Consider the following 20,838-nt stretch of genomic DNA (forward strand, 5'->3'; position numbering starts at 1 on the left):
ATTAACTAGTCTTTTGGGGGGGGTCATCACTTTGTATTGTTTGCAGTTACTGAGTTATAATGTACACCTAAAATTTATATAATTTTTGAAAAAGTCAGTAAGTTCAGAATATAGCAATTAGAGTTGATCTATGCAGAACCTAAGAATATGCTATTATTTATTAAGGGTCCAAACCATCATTAAAATATCAATTTTATAACCCAAAAATGGAAACAAGAGAAGGAAAAATGTCTTGACTAATTATGGAGACTAACAGGTAAAAAAAAAAGATATGTGACATTAATTTGCATATCTAGAATTCTCAACCAACCAGAAAAAAAATCTATGAAATTATATGGTAAGGATGTAAATTATTAATAGAAGGCCTCAGAATACAAAATAAATGTGCCAGAACCCAAGGCACTGAAACGTATAAATCATATTCAAAGAGATAGAAATTCATAAATCCTATTCACAGCACCTCATTCAAAATGAAAAGAAGATTTTATTAGAAAAACTTAAATTACGTGGTTTTTATCCAAAAAAGAAGCAGTTCATTAGGAGCTTTTATGCAGAGCAGACACAATGACAGCAAAAAGTGATACCAACTAAGGAAAGAGAAATAAAAACTTATAGAACATTGTTAAAAAATGATTAATCTATGGCGATTTATGAAAGTCAAATAACTTGATATATAGTAAACAATTATAGCACAGAATGACAATTAGTGTTTCTAATGATGACCTTGAGCTATTGAGAAAGTGTTAAATCGTATATTTTACAAACACTGTCAAAGTTTGAAAAGCTTTTAAAACAGGTGACTTTCATTCCCTGCCAGTCCTTGATGAGATGATACTTGAATCTAAAAACTTTACAGAGAAATAAAATACTTACATATTTAAGAAAGATGTCACCAATGCTTTTGCTCTCATCCCAATTAACAATAAGGTCTTCAAGATCATCCTGAAAGAGTGCAAATTACAACATTTAAGACTCAACTTGACAACCCCTTAAACATCTTCTAATATTTTCAAGATGATTTTGTGAAAGTACTTCACAAAGTGTCTCAATTTGATGTGCAAAACAGTATCACATTCTTTCTCAACAAGGAATTAACTAATTTTTAACATGAGAAAAATAACCTTTGAAAAATAATTAAGAAAATATAGTGTCAAGTCAATAAGACTAAGCCTAACTTCCCAACATGATGTGATAGTTCAACATCTTTTCTTATTAACTACAAAGCTGAATTGGCATTGTTTATTATAGAAACTACTTTCAATCCTGCTGCTGAAGCATATCATTTAACATCAGCCATTAGAAACTGTAGTCTACAATAGGGGTCAACAAACTTTACTGAAAGGGCTAGGTGGTAAATATTAAGGCTTGAAGGCCATATGGTTTCTGTCACAATATTCAATTCTGCCCTTGTAGAGTGGAAGCAGTCACAACATAAACAATTGTGTGGAAGCAGTCACAAATATAAACAATATAGACACAATATAAACAATTGAGTGTGGCTGTGTTTCAATAAAACCTACACCAAAACAAGCAAAGCTTTACAAAAATCCAAACCTGGCTAGATTTGGTTTATTGACCATAGTTTGCTAAGCCCTGGTCTATAAATCTCCTCAATAGTCATGCTAAAATATTACATATTTGTAAAAATTTAGAAGACATTTAAAAACTTTATAATAAAACGCAAATCAGATGAGAAAATGAGATGCCAAGAAATGATATGCATTAAATGAAATTCTAAAAGTGACATTAAAAAGTAGAAATTAATATATTAGCTCTTTTATACCAGAGGTTCTCAAAGTGTCATCTGCAAACCTCCCAGCACACCTTCTTAGTGAGATCCACAAGATTAAAACTATTTTCATTACAATACTAAGGCATTATTTGACTTTTTCACTCTAATTCTCTTGCAAGTATTCCAGTTTTCTAAAGATTACATAATTTGTGATACTGCAACAGACTGAATTAAGAAGTAAATATGAGAAATAGTCTTCTATTAAGCTGGACAGTAAAAATGTAAAACATTTCTCACTATTTCTTTTTTGGAAATTAGTTATTTTTCATAAAGAATATGTTATTTATGCTACAATGTAATGAGTTATTATTACTTTAATGCATTAACATATACTTTTAAAATTGGATATCCACATACAAAAAGATAAAAACTTAAACCCTCACCTCACCCAAAGATTAGCTCAACATGGACTGTAGACCTAAGTGTAAAAGCTAAAACAATACAACTGAAGGAAACACTTTGGATTAGGCAAAAATTTCTTAGATATGACCATATAAGGACAGTACATAAAAGAAAAATAAACTGGACTTCATCAAAATTAAAAACGTTTGGACTTTACAGGTACCATTAAAAAATAAAAAGACAAGCAACAACCGACTGGGAGAGAATATCTGCAAAACGCATGGCTGATAAAGGACTTGTACCTGGAATTTATAGAGAACCCTACATAAGACAACAAACAACCCAATTAAAAACTGGGCAATAGATCTAAGCACACATTGCACTAACGATAGTATACAAATGACTAAGCACATGAAAAAAATGCTCAACATCATTACAGAAAAGCACATAAAAACCACAATGAGATACACATAGAATGGCTATTTAAATAAAAAGATACATATTGGTGAGAATGTGGAGACATTTGAACCTCACACATTACCAGTGAGAATGTAACATGATGTAAAAAAGCCTGGCAGTTTTTCAAAAATTTTAAATATGACCCAGCAATTCCACTCCTAAATATCTATGGAGGAGAAATGAAAGCATGCCCACACAAAATTTGCACACAATGTTTATAGCAACATTATTCATAACAATCAAAAGCTGGAAACAATCTAAATTTCCATCAGTTGGTGACTAGATAAAGAAATGTGGCATAGCCATATAATGGACTATTATTTGGCCATACAAAGGAACACACTACTAGCATGCTACATCATAGATGAAATTAAAAAACACGCTAAGTGAAAGAGGCATGACTTAAGACAGCACATACTATATATTTGCATTTATATGAAAATTCATAGATACAAAATAGATTAGTGGTTGCCTGGAGCTGGGGATAGGAATGGGGATTAGCTATAATCAGGCATGAAGGATCTTAAGGGAGGAAATAAAAATGTTCAAATATGGGTTTATAGTGACGGTTGCATCACTTGGCAAAGTTATTAAAATCAGTGAATCATACATTTGTTTCAAATGTTTCACGGGAATTTAAAGACATGTAAAATGTACCTCAATGAAGCTGTTCAAAAAATGATGCATCTTAAAACATATTTTTAAATTTTGTTTTAATTTCAAATACAGTTAAACCCACATGAAAGTTCCTCAATAATTTCTAAGGATAGAAAAGGATCCTAAGACCAAATAATATAAGAACCATTCTCCTACACTAGCAGATTCAGAGAAGTTCAAATGGAGAAAAAAAATACTTCTGAGAGCATAAAAGTTAACTGAAAGCAATAATACTTTCATAGCCCACAAGTCAAGAACTAAGATTTAATTATTTGAAATTTTACTTGAAAGCAGCAATAGGAATAGGAAAAAGATTATAAATAAGACTAACTTTGGGTCAATATAAAACAGTGGATTCTGGCACTAACTAGCTAGTGTTAAATACTGGCTCTAGGGCTTCTTAGTTCTCTGTCCTTGGGTAAGCTATTTAACCTATTAGTGCCTCAATTTCCTATTATGAAAAATTAGGATGGTAACGATTCCTGTCTCATAAAGGATTAAATTAGTCACTACTTGTATAGCACTTAGAAGAATCCCTAACAGATGGTAGTGCTCAATAAGTTGTTAACTATATTTTCCTATGTATTTAATATGACGGAGGGGAAATATTTGGAAACTTGTGATGCAAAAGAGAAAAAAACTCATAGCTCTGACAATATAATCCAGTGGTACGTTTTTAAAGTAAAAAACTACAGGATGGCTGTATATACTTATATAAGAACATTGCTACCAGGAAACAAAATAATTTCTAGGCACTCTGAAAAATAGTCTACTCTGTTTCTGGTTAACCTTTAATTCTTAATGCTTGTTAGTGAAATACAGATTTCTGCCTTAACTCTTAGCTCAGGAACTAAGTAATAAGGGAACTAATAAGGCTTAGAGAGATTAAGTAATCTCCCTCGAATCATAGGTGTGAACCAGTATTCAAACTCAGGTTTGTCTTACTTCAGAGTCCATGTCATTCCACTTAATCCATATACCACAGTGCCTCACCATTAGAAACGAGGAGTTAAACTCAAGTATAATTTTTAAAGTTGAAATCAGCTAAAAACAACTAAGAGTTTAAATATTGGTAATCCAACTTTTCAGAAGAAGCTTAAAGAATTATGTTACACATCAGAAACAAAAGAGTGATAATCATCTTTTAAGCTCCAATGAAGCATCTAACATGGTTTCCTGAATTTGTGATCCTATACACATAAAAAGTATAACATTTTATATTAGAAGGAAATTTTGCACTCCTAGAATGGCTAAATGACTGACATAAATTCAAACTGATCCACAAATGAGTGGTAGAACACCAAGATAAAAACCTACTTGCCGGGCAGGCCAGTGGCTCGGGTAGTTGGAGTGGCCGTGCTCCTAATGTCCAGTCGCCGGTTTGATTCCCACATGCGCCAGTGAGCTGCGCCCTCTAGAGCTAAGATTGTGAACAACGGCTCTCCCTGGAGCTGGGCTGCTGTGTGCTGCAAGGAGCTGCCGCGTGAGCTCCTCAGCGCAAGACGCAAAATACCAGCATGGGCCAGGGAGCTGTGTCCTCCACAACTAGATGGAGAAAAGGTTCGAACCGGAGTGCGAGGGAAGGGGAGGCGCAAAAAGGAGGGGGGGGGGGAACCTACTTGCCTTCTCATTCTACTTCTATGCCTCTCAGAACTTCTTATGAAATAAGAAACATTCCAAGAATACTTTCCACTTCAAATTTTCAGAACCCTAACTAGTATATAAGCATAAACCAGCCTGACACTCTAGTTCTTTAAGTTGTTTAGAAAAATAAAGATTCCTAAAAGAAGAAATAAATAAAGGAAAATTCCTTCGGAATTCACGTCAGATCAAGAAATAACTGAAATGTAATCAAGGATTTTGATAAAATACAAAATAAAAGCATTTGATAAACTGCATTTTTATTAACTTATATTTTTATATTTTGTTTATAATGTGCATTAAAGTCAAAAGTAATGTAATGTATTTGTTTGAAACAGTTCATAATTCGGATTAATCTCTGTACTGAAATATGGAATAACTATTAATATGGGTTTTTTTGAGGAAAAACTGATCAGTTTTGCTCAAGCACCACATAGGAAAAATAAGAGGAAATAAAACTAAACTTATGTGAATGAACTAATCAGAAACAGTTTTGAGGACACAAAGAAAAAACCGAGTTGTTAGATGGGCGGGGTGGGGTGGGGATAAGGGGAAAGGTGAAGGGATTAGGAAGCAGCTGGTAACCACAAGATGGCCTCAGGGTTTTTGAAAATTAATTTGGGGAATTTATTCAAAAATGTTGTAAAGATTTTGTTGGGTATCCGATGGACATGCGTCCTATTTGGGAGACCACCTCAGGGATACTGTGGATGCCTGATCATGGCATTGTACACCAGAAGCTAAACATTAATGAATGCCAACTATAATTTTATATATATAATGTGATGGCTCAGTGCGAGGTTGGAGGGATAGTGGATGGGGGGAGGGGGGTTCACAGTGTGAGGGATATAAATGATGAACGTCTAAGTATTACCTTGTCTTGTACACCTGAAACTAATAAATAAAAATTAAAAAAAAAAAACTAAACTACTTTTAGGAGTAGTTTAATTACTTTACTAAACTACTTTACTATGAGAAATTACTTTACTATGGGAGGTTGATACCTGGAAATCACAGACCCTTCATTTTTAAAAAAATCATTAAAAAGAGAATAACACTGTCTTATTTAATTTTAGCATTTATCTGATTATAAATAAAGAATTGAATTAAATGATTTCTAAGTCCCTTCCAGCTTCAGTTTTTGAAACAAACCAAAACAAAACAAAAACATACCAAACATACAACCCAAAAGGAACGGTAGAAAAATAATACTAGCAACCATATGTCTCTATAGAAAAGACTTAGGAAGGCCTTAATTCCTTATTTTCAGGATGAATTGAAATCAAAAGATAGGCAAACAACAAACATTAATAAGACACTGGAACAAAGAACAAATCATTCAAAGGAATAAATAAGAAATTTAACCTTGAAAAATCATAATAAACATACACAATCGAAAAGAATTAGTATACGGGGTGACCAGTTAACTCAGTTGGTCAGAGTGCAATGCTCGTAACACCAAAGTTGCCGGTTTGATCCCCGCATGGGCCAGTGTGAGCTGCGCCCTCCACAAGTAGATTGAAACAACTACTTGACCTGGAGCTGATGGGTCCTGGAAAAACCCACTTAAAATAAATAAAAGTTTAAAAAAAAAAGAAAGAAAAAGAATTACTATGAACCAAACATATACAAATTTACCTTTATCTTAGTGTGCACATCAAAGATATCTGGGATACTACCAAAAATCGTCTTAATCTCCTCTGGTGCAAGGATAGGCCCACCACGTTGTCCTTCCTCTTCCAATGGTACTTGAAACAACTAAAAGGTAAAAAAAAAAAAAAAAAAAGGTAGATTTTGAGAAAAGAAAAAAAAAAGCTAACATAGACAACGATAAAGGAAAGATGAGATGTTGATGAAAAAGTTTTTAAAAATACTTCTCCCTAAGTTTGAGACCTTTTGCTCATAACATTTTCACAGTTCTACAAAATCACTAAAATATGTTAGTATGATAGAAGAAAAACTTATACTTTTTTATTCAAGTTAATAATGAAGAAAGCAATAAGCATTCAAATTACTAAGGAAAAAAGCAATAAGCAATCAGTTATTTCCAGATATAAACTTACTATAAGTACTAAATGTTTTGAAATGGTAGCAGAGAACCTTGATTTAGGGGAAAGAGACAAGATTTGAAGCTAGAAGACCTGTTTGTATCCATGTTGTTGCCTGTATCAATCTGAAAAAATAAAAGGTAAAAAGGTCCTAGAACTAATAAGTGAGCAAGGTCACAGGATACAACGTGTGCACACACACGTACACACACAACATACATACACACAGACACATCAATATTTCTATGTACCAGTAAGGTACAAATGGAAATCAAAGTTTAAAATCATGTACAGTAAAAAATGACAATATTTAAGTATAAATATATAATGGGTCCTTGAATAACATTGTTTCATTCAACATCGTTTCCTTATAACCTTGATGAAATACCTTAGGAACTTAACTCTTATTTATATCAACTAGCCTATGGTAAAACTGGTTTCATTATACTTCGTTTCGCTTAAAGTCACAGAATCTATGGAAGACATTAAGTGACGACTTACTGTAATAAAACATGAACATGATACTGAAAACTAAGGATGCCAATGAAGGAAATCAATGATCTAAATAAATGAAGCCATGCTCATGGATTAAAAAACTCAACACAGTAAGATATGTCGATTCTCCCACAAATCATCCTATAGATTTAACCCAATACCGATAAAAACTTCAGGACTTTTTGTAGATAAAGAAAACCCGATTATAAATATGTATCTGGAAAGGCAAAGGAAGTTCTCACTATAAAGCTGCAATAGTCAAGACTGTGTGGTATTGGTGAAAGGAGAAAAATACAAACTCAATAGAAGAAAATACAACACAGAAACAAACCCACACATATACGGCCAAGTAATTTCAACAAAGGTGCAAAAGCAGTTCAGTGGAGGAAGGCTAGTTGTTCAAGAAATGGTACGAGAACACCATTTACCATAGGCAAAAAAAATAAACCTCAACCTACATATAACCTTATAACCTTATAAAACCTATATAAAACCTTATAACCTTATAGAAAATAAATATAACCTTATAGAAAACTCAAAATGGATCCTAGACCTAATTATAAACCTACAACTATGAAATGATTAGAAGAAAACATGAGAGAAAATCTGTGACTTAGGCTTCAGCAAAGATTTTTAAACTATGAAATCAAAAGTAGGACCTACAAAAGAAAAATACTGATAAATTGGACTTCATCAAAATTAAAAACTTTTTTATCAGCAAAAGACTTAGAATGAGAAGACATGCTATAGACTAAGGAAAAAAATATTTGCAAATCACGTATCTGACAAAGGATTAGTGCCCAAAATATATAAAGAATTCAGGAAGGAAATAAGCTAACTGAAAAGGGTAAAATCCTGAACAGTTATTTCAACAAAAAAGATATATATATAAGGACAAGAATACATGTTCCACATCATTAGTCATTATGGAAATGAAGATGAAGGCCACAGTGAGATAAGACTACAGACCTCTTCAAATGGCTAAAATAAAAAAAAAAAAACCTGATAAGTATCAAGCAACAGTAAGAATGTGAGCAACTGGAACTCTTGCCTATTGCTGGTGGAAATGCAAAACTGTATAGCCTCTCTGAGAAAAGCTTGACAGTTTCTTATAAAGTAAAACATTACTTACCATATGATCCTACAATCCCGCTCCTGAGTATTTATCCAAGAGAAATGAAAACTTATGTTTACATAAAACTTGTACATAAATGTTGATAGCTCTATTCATAATCGCCCAAGACTGCAAACAACCCAAATGTCCCTTAATGAGTCACAGATAAGCAAACTGTGGTACATCCACACAATGGTACACCACTCGGCAATAAAAAGGATCAAAGTATTGATACACACAAGTTAGAAGAACTCAAAGTCTAAAAGAAGCCAGCCTCAGTATATACTGAATAATTCCATTTATACGACATTTTCAAAAAAAGAAAATTATAGATCAATGGTAACCAGGAGATGAAGTGAGGAAACGGTGTTACTTATAATAAAGGAACAGCACCAGGAATTTTTGGGGGGAATGGAAATGTTCTGTACCCTGATTTGGGTGATGGGTATACAAATTTTCACATGTCAAAATTCATAGAACTGAACAAATAAAAAGTCAATTTTACTGTATGATAATTTAAAATGTAAAATTTTTAAATGTCAATTTACTATTCAAAGTAAAAATAATAATGTATTATTGGGTTCTTAACATATGTAGAAGTAAAATAAATGACAATAATAGGACAAAGGTCAAGAGAGGATGAATGGAAGTTAAAGAAATGTATAAAAAGAAAGTACATTATAAATAATATGAAACTACATTATGATTACAAATAGTTAAGTATTTTTAAGAACTCCTACAGTTCTACAACCATTTATTCTCCAAATATATATATGTACACACACACACACACACACACACACACACACACACACACACACATATTCAGGGCTTCCTTTTCTCCAAGTACAGTGAACCCTACCTGCTGAAAAACAACTAAAACACTGAAGTAAGAAAAACCTCTTTCTAAATACACCTATAAGCTGACAAGAAAGTCAAATACCTTCAAAGGCCAAAATCTAAGTAAAAGTAGGGAGTTGAGTACTAAAACCAACTTTTGTCCCAAGGACATTTGCCTGAACTGATGAACGTTAAGCTTTACCTCAAAAGCCTCAGTGGGTACAAAAGACTAACAAAAAACCTAGTTTCCAAACTGCTATCAACTTCCACTCAAGTTAAAAATGTATAAAACCTATGACTTAGAAATTCCAGGTTTTTACCCAGAACCTGTTCTTGAGGAGACATGAATAAGAGTATCCACAGCAGAACTATTAATAACAGTAAAAAAACAAACAAAAACAAAACACTAAAACTTAAAATAACTCCAGTGTCCATTAAAAACAAGTTAAATAAACTGATTTAGTCACAGGACAATGAATTACAGCTACATGCAATAACACAGATGTGTCTCATGGCCACTTCTCTCAAGTGAAAAAAGTGAGTCACTAAAAACATAAATATGGCTATATGTATACAACTTGTTTTCCTACACATATGTGATAGATCTCTAAGGGGAATAAGCACAAAATCCCAGATAATGATTACCTGTGAGGGAAGGCAAGAAACACAATATAAGTTTCAAAGATATTTGTAATCATTTATAAATATTCCTTTATCTAATCAACATTTAATTTAAAATCCTGAACAAAAATATTCATACAATCAAAATACATCAAGGTTCATTAAAAATCTCTCAATAGTATTAAGATATTTTAAACCATCCTAAAATAGTTCTGTTTGCTTTATTCCCCTATACAAAATTAGGGCCAACAACTATTGATTCTACCTTACCAATATTTCTTAATTCTATTATCTTTTCATTGTCACTGACACTATCATAAGTTCAGGTCCTCAAAATCTCTAACCAAAACAGCTCCAGCAGTCATTTCAATAACCTCTAAATCATGCTCCTTGCCTCCACAAATTCCCCTCTTTAATGCCTCCTTCAAAGTGAACCAAGTTATCGTTCTAAAATGCAAGGCAGATGATGTCATTTTCCCCTTCCCATCAAAATTTCTTTTATAGCTTACAGATGACAGTCTCCTCGGGTCTTGCATAGGCAGTATCAGCTCTCACTGTACCCATGCCTCATTCCCTAGCATGGTCCCCTTAAGCCACCCTAAACTCTAATTCCCCTAGACTACTCAGATCACCTTGAATAATATACGTTTACAATCATCTGTGTGATTTGCAAAATCTCAAATACACTTCCCACCCATATTCTTTGCATGTACTAATGAGACTCATACTTTAACATTCACTTCAATTTTTCCTTCTTTATGATGCTTTTTCCAACGTTCAACTCATTGAAAATTCCAGCCCAGCACCTTCCCTAAGCAGGAAAGGAGTAAAACTCACCTCACAAATCTCCAAATACCTTAAGTAAACCTTGCTCATAATGCTTCTAACCTTCCACTAGGTTATTAAAATTTGGTGTGTGTATTTTATCTCCTCTTCCAGTCTAAGCGCCTTTAAAGCAAAAATCCTCTTTAACTTCTGCCACAATATTAATTTATAATATTCTGCAATATTATACATTATATTACATATTATTATATGTACATATATAGTATAATAATATTTTATACTAGTCCATGTTATAATATATTCTGGATTTTCATTTAATTTGGGGGCTAAATTAAGTTACCCCAAATCAAATTTCCAAAAAAAAATCAGTCCTAAAATAAAATGTCAAGAAAACGCTATCATGAAGTTAGACCACAATCTTTTAAATAAAACCTTAAGTGAGTTTACAGATTAAACATAGTGGTATAAAATTTTCTCTACAGTTTAATAATTTCAAGGGCTTTTCAAAAGGAGTTCTGGTGAATTTAATTCATATGCAAATTAGGATTCTGAAACTCCAGTGCACTTACCATGGCCTGAAAGGATTTACATTTCTAGGTAATAAATGCTTCCAAAGTACATGAACAGTATATGCCAAAGGGATATTTTGCTACTCAACTACATTCAGCTGACTATAAAAATTTCAACAAGAAACTCATCCAGAATGATTTCCCTTGAGGAATAAGAGAAAAGCTGACTTAAAACAAGTAAGGTTTAATACAGCTGAGGGTCTCATAAAACCTTGACTACTGCTAAACAAATTAACTGTGAAGAATAACCTCTCCATGACTACCAACACAGAAGTCATTCCATTTCTTGCCAGTGCATTTTACCAATGGGTAGGAAATACACAAGCAACTGAAGGCTATTTTATTGGTACTTAATGAGCTATATGAAGAATTCAAATACAGGTCAGTTAAAACTTAAACCTAAATCAGAAAACTCACTATCATTTTCCTATTCAAAGACAAGTTTGGTGGTATTAACTTTATTTTCCTAACAAACTATCTCCTTCATTACCTAAAACAAATTTATTCCTTCTTTCTAAATATTCCAAAATAATGCCTTTCAGAATCTTGAATTTCAGTTTATTCCTTATTATCTTCCTCAATCTCATCCTACAAGGATTCATTAGACTTGTTTTTCTTCAGAAATAATTTCATAGTACATTTTAATATTGGTAAGCAATAAGTTAACATTTATTTATAACTAACCACTGCACACTTTAAGAAAACTTGACACACAAAAGGATTTTTTAAAAACATTACTGAAATACAAAATGAGCTCTCCGCCTCCCAGAAAGCAGACTCAGGCTCTATATCTTAATCTTCATCAACTTGGCTAACACTGTTTGCCCCACCCTGGTGATTCCCTGAGACCCTGCCCCATCCAACCTTCGGGCCCACCCAAGCTGCTTTTAACAGCTTTTCTATACAAACAGCCTGTCTTGGCTCATACTGCAGACTTCCCTAAAATCTCTCAAAGGTTCTCCCCCCCAAACATAAATAAAACCTTATGTGAGTTTAAATACTAAACATCTGGCCAAACAAGCAGCATCTGGCCTCAGCATAATCCATACTTCTTACTACACAGCCCCACACACAGCTCTTGTGACAGCCGGCCTCAGATCACAGCTTAGCCTCTCCCAGGCACTTCCAACATCAGCACAACTGGCAACCATTTACATGTCACTTTGTAGCTCATTCCAAGTGGCCCTGGGGAGGGCACAGGCAGCAGCTGACCTTGGCCTATAACACAGCCCCTCCCAAAAGGCCCCAAACCAACACACCTGAGCACCACTCCAGACCACACCAGAGCACCACTCAACCACCGCCACATAAGACACACCCATAGGGCAAACTGGGGAGGCATCAGAGCCCTGCTAAAGCAAATCTGGCTCCATAGGGTGACCCCTGCAGAACAGTTCCTCCACTCTAGTGACAACCAGTCCTCACAACCAATCAGCTGAGGGTCAATCCCTCCCACTGACTAGAAAACAGCAACCAAGACTCAACTACAACAGGAGGGCACACACATCCCACACAAGGGTCTTACCTGGAGCACCCAGCTCATGTGACCAGGGAGCCACTGGGCCCCACAGGACACCTACTACATAAGGCCAAACTATTAAGACCAGGAGACAAAGCAGCTCTACCTAATACACAGAAACAAACACAAGGAGGCACCCCAAATGGGGAGAAAAACATGTCCCAAATGAATGAACAGAACACAACTCCAGAAAGAAGAACTAAACAAAATGGATAAAACCAATCTACCAGATGCAGAATTCAAAACACTGGTTATCAGAATGCTCAATGTTAGTGACAACTTCAACAGAGACAGGAAACATAAAAATGGAGATAGAAAACAAAAAAAAAAAAAACCGTCAGAAAAGAACACAATAACTGAAATAAATAATAGATTAGAAGGAATCAACAGATTAGATAAAGCAGAGGATCAAATCCGTGAATTGGAAGTTAAAGTAGCAGAAAACACCCAATTAAAACAGCAAGAAGAAAAAAAGAATCCAAAAAAATGAGGACAGTTTAAAGGGCCTCTGGAATAACAACAAGCGTACCAACATTTCCATCATTAGGGTACCAGCAGGAGAAGAGAGAGGGCAAGGAATTAAAACCTACTTGAAGAAATAATGACGGAAAATTTCCCAAACTTGGCAAAAGAAATAGACACACAATCTCAGGAAGCAGAGTCCCAAATAGATGAATCCAAAGAGGCCAACACCAAGACACATTATAATTAAAGTGCCACAGGTTAAAGACAAAGAGAGAATCTTAAAAGCAGCAAGAGAAAAGCAGTTGGTTACTTACAAAGGAGCTCCCATAAGACTGTCAGATGATTTCTCAACAGAAATTTTTCAGGCCAGAAGGGATTGGCACAAAATATTCAAAGTGATGACAAGCAAGGACCTACAACCAAGAGTACCCTATCCAGCATGGCTATCATTTAGAATCTAAGGACAGATAAAGATTCCCAGACAAGAAAAAGCTAAAGGAGTTCACCACCAAACAAGTATATCAAGAAATGTCAAAGGGACTTCTGTAAGAACAATAAAAGAAAAAGATAAAAAATATAAATAATAAAACGGCAATAACTACATATCTATCAACAATTACTTTAAATGTAAATGAATTAAATGTTCCAATCGACATAGGGTGGCTGAATGCATAAGAAAACAAGACCCATACGTATGCTGCCAACAAGAGACTCACTTCAGATTGAAAGACACACAGGCAGAAAGTAAAGGGCTGTAAAAAGATATTTCATGAAAATGAAAACAACAAAAAAACTGGAGTAGCAATTACACAGACAAAATAGACTTTAAAACAAAGGCTTAACAAGAGACAAATAGGGACCCAGATATCCCACTTCTAGGTATTTATCCTAAGAAACTCAAAACACTACTTCACAGGGACATGTGCATCCCTATGTTCATCACAGCATTACTTACAATATGGAGGCAACCTGGGTGTCCATCAATGGATGAATGGATAAAGAAGAGGTGGCACATATATATAATAGAATATTACTCAGCCATAAAAAATTTTAAAAAAATGAAATCTTGCCATCTACAACATGGCTGGACCCAGAGTATACTGTCCTGAGTGGAATAAGTTGAGACAGAAACAGACAAATGCCATATGATCTCATTTATATGTGGAATCTAAAGAATCTAAAAAATGAATGAACAAACAAAACAGTAACAAACTCATAGATACAGAGGACATTTTGATGGTTGCCAAATGGGAAGTGGGTTATGAGTGTGGGTGAAAAGGGAAAAAATTAAGAAGTACAAATTGGTAGTTACAAAATAGTCACGGAAATGTAAAGTATAACGTTAAGGAATAGTCAATAATGTTGCAATAATTATGTATGGTGTCAGATGGATACTAGATTTATTGGGGTGACCACTTAGTAAGTTATATAAATGTCTAATCACTATGTCGTACACCTGAAACTAATATAATATTGTATACCAAATGTAATTTAAAATTTTTAAAAATTATTTTATAAAAGCCAGTAGAAATTAGATAGATCCAAAAAATTACTGACGTCCACATTGTTATACTTCACTGCTATTGCTTTTTTCACATATGTACAGTACTAGATACAGCAATGACTCGAGAACACACACTTCCAAAAAAAGTTATCTATCACTTCCAAATATAGATATAAATGCAGTATCTTGACAAGGAACCTAGAAAGTTCTGAATTAAACTCGGTCCCATCTATAATCATCTATTGAGGATCCTTCTCTTTAAAGTCACTCTAAAAAATGGTACTATTTCTGCATGAATAAAAGTTCCTGTTACAGTTATGGCATTTTCCTAACAGCAGTTTTTGTCACACATTTTCATTTTTAATATCTGTGCTCAAATTCTATGCTTATGTAATTTTCTTGTAAGAAATAACACCTTTCAGATTTTTTACTCTGAAATAGTGAAACAGAAATCATTTTGCAACCACTCTTACCTGAATGATTGTGGCCAATATATTTACATAATTACTTTCAGTCTGATAGAGCTCTTTTGCAACTTGCCACCTGGCTGACTGCTTTGAAGGAACCGGAGTGGAATTTTTAGAAGACTTAGTACAAGACTTTGGTGTTTCTAAAAGGTAAAAAGGAGGAATGATTTAAATTGGAGGCCAGATATAAGTACCAAACACTGCACTAATTTAACAGAAAAAAAAAAAAAGGAAATATACCTACTCTTATAAATATACCACCATATAGACTTTTATTAAAGTAAAATTTCCTCTAAGATGAGGGCAGGAAAAAAAAATTGTCAATAATATCCATGACTCCAAATTGACAGATATCTGACTAAAAAAATGGCCTGTACTCTTCAAAAATGTCAAAGTCATTGGAAACAAAGATTGAGGAACTGTTCCAGATTAGAACAGACTAGAGTAAAACAATGTAACCTGTGATCCTGGTTTGGATCCTAAAACAGAAAAAAACGAACTTTTTCTTTTGCTAAAAGGACATTAGGACATTTGAACAACAATTGGTCAAATCTGAAGGACTTCAGAGTAGATTATAGTATTAATGCTAATTTCCTAATTACAATACTTATACTGTAGCTATACAAGGAATGTCCCTGTATTTTGGGAAACACAAATTTATGTATTTAGATTAAGGTACATTATATCTGCAATTTACTCTCAAAATACTGCAGATATGAAAAATACACATGTGTAGAAAAAGAGAGAATATGAATGAATGAATGTTAAAGCAAACATGGCAGAATATTTCCGTTTGGGAAATCTGAGTAGAGAGTACAGGAATCTTTGTACTATTTTTGCAGTTTCTTTGCAATCTGAAATTATTTCAAAATAAAAATCTTAAATAATAAAATGGAAAGCAACATATAGAAATATTTCAGTTAAAAAGATGGAAAAGGTTATGATTACACAATTACAACAATGGAAAGCTTTTCATACATAAAGAGGAAAGCTTCCCTCAAAAAAACCCAATATCAACTGCAAATTCTTTATTAGTTCAAAGTATCTTAACATAATATAAAACATCCAGTCCAACCCAAAGTGCAGGAAGGATGCATTAGGATATTTTATGTGTATTTCAAGGAAAATTCTAAGAAATGAAATTTTTTACAATCAATGTGGTTAGAGTATTTCAACACTGTATACTGAACCTCCTAATAGCAAATTTTTCAATAGGAAAAGGAATGCATAACATGTAATAGAATCACATAAAAAGAAACAGTATAGAGTCCCAGTACATCAATTATACTCGATGAAAAATAATTTTAAGCCTTTTTTAAACAATCATGTGTACTTTGGAGTTTTGAAAGCTTTTTAAAGATAAAAGACGTCAAAGAACTTCCCACTTGCCATGTTATTTCAGGCTATTCTCACCAGACTGAGGAGCCTCTCCATTAAAAGTACTTTGGGGATGGGGGAAACTGACATACACTGACCTAATTTAATTATTGTGTCTAGACAGTAATCCACAAACTGGAGATTCTATTATAAAGCGTATCTAATATATTAGTATAGTTGACATGTCTGGGCTTTTTTTTCATGGTTCATCTTCCCCTTCTGTCCTGTAAATTACATAGTCAAGCTTCAGTCCTTTTTGATCATCTCTTCCCATCCAATTCCCATTTCGTCCATAATTACAAAATCAGTAAATTCTCAGATCTATGTATCTAATCATAATCTCCTGTGCAAGCACCTGGTTCAACTTTTCCAAATGCCTACTGGACATTATTACCTCAATTTAACCTGGATTTGCTCTAAAACTGCACTATCTTACTCCAAAATACAGGCTTCCTATTTTTGCCAATGTAACATTTCTTCCGTCAATACTTTGAGATCACCTCTTCTTATTCCCCACCTATCACTCCATTCTGTCAGTATCTCCCCAGTGCTTCTTACTTTTCTTTCTAATCATCAGTAACCCTGGTTCAGGGCCTTTTCATCCCACGGCCCACGCCGCTGTAGATTACTTCATGGCCTGGTTATCCATAAACTACTTTCCTTCTAATCATTCTTCAGAATAATCCACTACAAAATACCTACTAAATGATACTGCTGCTCAAGAGTTTCTAAAGTTCTTTGTTGATAACAATATAAAGTTCAGACATGCCAGTCTGATTTCAAAGTCCTCTAATATTAGGCCCCAATCAACCTTTCTAATTAAATATGACTCCTCCATATTCCATACTCCAGGAAAACTGACCTAGTCACTATGCCCTAAAGACTCAATTTGTATACTGTATTCTTGCTCCTCTTATATTCTCAAATCCACCAGTTTTCTGGGCTTACCAAAAAAATGACTTTCCACTGCTTCCATGAATATTTACTGAATGCTTACTCTGTACTAAGAATGGGAATAAAGCAAAGAATAAGATAAAAAAGGTTCTTTTAAACGTTACATTTTTGGTGACACAAATAAAGAAGTAAATAAAAAATATAATTTCCAACAGTGGTAACTACCACTGAAGACAACAATCAGGTAATGGGTTGGTGGGAAGGAATGGTAGAACAGGGACTTAGCTGTACAGAGAACCCAACTGGATTTCTTTAAAGCCGACAGAGCAGAGAGCAAGTATAATGTTCCTGAGCTTGGGATGTAGTAGAAATATTCAAAGAATAAAGATAGTGTGACTGAAGCTTAGAGAGTATTTTTGGAAAGCATGATACCACATGAGGTAAGAGTAGGTGAGGAAGGATTACATAGGAACTTAAAAGCTATGGTAATACAAAGCCTGAATGACTCAAGCGGCGGAGTGGCATGATCTCACGTACAGTTTTAGAGATAACTATAAGTGCTATATGTAGAAAAGCAAAAATGGATAGAGAGAGACCATTTAGGAGACCCCTGCAATTTTCTAAGAGATTCTTTGTACAAAAAAAAAATTGAAAAAAAAAAAGCTGATAAAGGGAAAATGGCAAGGAATAGTGTGAGAGTGGTAGAGTGAATCAAGGGTTCTAATCTGATTATGTTAAGATGGGGACAAGGAGGCATCAACTAGTCAGTTAGATGGCGAAGATGACAAATTTTGGAGTCATCAGCATATACATGTTAAAGCCACAGAATTAAATGAGATAACTTACGGAGAACGAAACAAAGAAACAATTCAGAAATAATGTTCAGCATTTAGAGTTGGAGAGAGAAGTAAGGCCAAGGAGAATGAGAAATGAGTAATGTACAAAAGCTAAGAGAAAATATGTGTCCAGGAATGCAGCTGTTCCGGTGCTGACTGCTGTTGATTGCATCAAAACTGTCACTCTCCCCAGCGAGAACCATGTCATGTAGTGGGACTGAAGTTCAACTGGAATGGGTTGAAAAGACAACGAAAAAAACGAGACGATGAATCAAGGCAATTCTTTGAAGAATACTCATGAGAAAGGGAAGAGAGAAATGGGATAACAAGTGGAGTGTTATGAGGTCAAGGGAAGGTTTTGATTATTTCTTAAATCTAGAAAATACAACATATTTGAGTGCAAACTAAAAAAAACAAAAAAATAGAGGGGGAAAATTGATGATTAACAGAGTAAGAGTTCATTGTAGAAGTCTTCCTGTATCAGTTGAGAACAAAGTGAACTCACCCTCCTCTGACTTCATTGTACCTATTTTCTCCACAATTCATGTGACATCTATGATTTTGTTTAGCTAGTACTAAGAATTTCCTCTTTCAAGAGCTCCATCACCTTTTAACTAACTGTGTGATCCTAAACAAGTTACTTCTTTCACCTCAGTCTAGTCATCTGTAAAATAACAGAAATAAAATCTATCTTATAAATATACAAAATATCAAAAGCACTTAGCATATAGAAAGCAATTATTAAACGGAAGAATCTGCATGTGCCTTTTCTCCTCAGCTAGACCAAAAGTAAAAGTACAGCCTTTCATATTCACTACAGTACAGATTTATCTATATACTCTAATAATCCTTCCATTCCACTAAATTTTAAAGATCAATTTTTAAAAATGTGAATTACCTCCATAGTTAACACTAGACTCTGGTGTGTTGGAGATATCTAGGAGAGACCCTATAGAAAGGGAATGTTCAGCTGATGGGCGCTTACGGGGAGGAAAAGGTGACAGGTCTGTCTCTCTTGAAAGCTGAGCAAGTGTCTCTTTCAAACGACGTCTTTTGCGATTGCTGTTTGGAGTACTCAGAGAAAGCAGTGACACTGATTTCTTGAGCTCAGGTGTATTAGCCTGCAATCAAAAGCACAAAAGCTCAGTTTTCCTTTCATGGTGAGACAGGAACAAAAGAAAAATGTTTATGAGTCTGACAAACTCTGGATTTTGCACAATTTTACAACTATATATTCTGCCAGGTAATTCAGAAGCTTCATAAAACATAATAGTCGAGAGACCACTGTAATTGTCTAACCCTTAGCACCTCATTCTTTTTCTTCATGGCACCATCACCATTACATATTCGCCTGTAAGCGTGTTTACTGTCTATTCCCCCATTAGGCCTTAAACTCCAGAAGGGTAGGAACCATTCACATTTTGTACACTGTATCCCTACCATTTAACACAGTGCTAGATATAGTGTTCTCCAGTATTTGTAAATAACACTTGATTTTAAGAGCTCTCTCTCAAAATCTACACTTGATCTTAGCCAAAAGGCCGAGAAGCGATCTCTCTCAAAATCTAAAGCATATTTTTTAACCTTTACATTAAGAACCAGAGTCTGAAGAGAATACAGTACCTGTTTGGATTTTATAGAAACACAATAAATCCGTACTTTATCTTCAATATTCCATTCCAAATGATTAAATCCCAAACTGAAGTAAATCTTCCCTTAAAGCCTGCATTTATAGCTTTATGTCACATTTGGGTAAATAATACCACTCTTCACCAAGATCCAGCACAAAGGCTTGATTTTCCTTGCCTACATTCTACGGCTACAGTCATTTTTGTAATGACATCTCTCCCCTTAATATCCATTGGCTCTTAATTCTTATAAGATAAATTCCAAACTTCTTTATTCTGTCCACCCAGTAAGCTTTCACTGTTGGCCTTCTTTCTTTCCCACACTTTTCTAAACCCATACTAAACGACCTGCTATTTTAATGTAATTTCAAGCGTTTATACCCTCTTCCACCTGCTAAATTGAACGTCCTTACCAGATTAGCCTAGTAAATTGGCTCAACATTCATGTGCTCTTTTCAATCCGGCCTAAGTCTCTTCGAGTGAGGTTAGTCAGAACATATTACTCAATTACAACATATATCATGCTGCACTGTAACTGTCTGCATATTTATCCTTCGTTTACGGTTCTAAGTTTCTAAGACAGGGATGTTATTGTTCGTAACAGTATCACCAAGTAGTAGCACAGAATGACATATGAGATTAAAATAATATCCATTATGCTAAAAAGTTTCACTTAAATCTATAATAGACTGCTCAATATCCAATTGTTTAATTATTCTCAAACTCCAAAACATGATGTAAAAAAAGATGATCTATATGCTAACTGTACCATACTCCTTTTTAA

At 34.2% G+C, this 20,838-nt stretch overlaps 1 protein-coding gene across 6 annotated transcripts in view; it reads right to left on the reverse strand.

Moving 5' to 3' along the window:
* The window catches only part of ECT2 (epithelial cell transforming 2), a 57,539-nt gene that overhangs the window by 24,008 nt on the left and 12,693 nt on the right, over positions 1-20,838 (reverse strand). For 4 of the 6 annotated variants that reach the window (XM_081067707.1, XM_081067705.1, XM_081067703.1 and 1 more), the window contains 4 exons: positions 19,325-19,547; positions 15,326-15,462; positions 6,530-6,649; positions 874-942 (listed from right to left, as the gene is read on the reverse strand). In XM_081067707.1, coding sequence (XP_080923833.1) covers positions 874-942; positions 6,530-6,649; positions 15,326-15,462; positions 19,325-19,547 — 549 coding nt within the window. The remainder of the gene's footprint in view (positions 1-873; positions 943-6,529; positions 6,650-15,325; positions 15,463-19,324; positions 19,548-20,838) is intronic. The other 2 variants (XM_081067706.1, XM_081067708.1) reach the window with 1 other exon arrangement.

The sequence above is a fragment of the Rhinolophus hipposideros genome, assembly GCF_964194185.1.
Source record: "Rhinolophus hipposideros genome assembly, chromosome: 2".
In the NCBI taxonomy this organism is placed as follows: Eukaryota; Metazoa; Chordata; class Mammalia; order Chiroptera; family Rhinolophidae; genus Rhinolophus; species Rhinolophus hipposideros.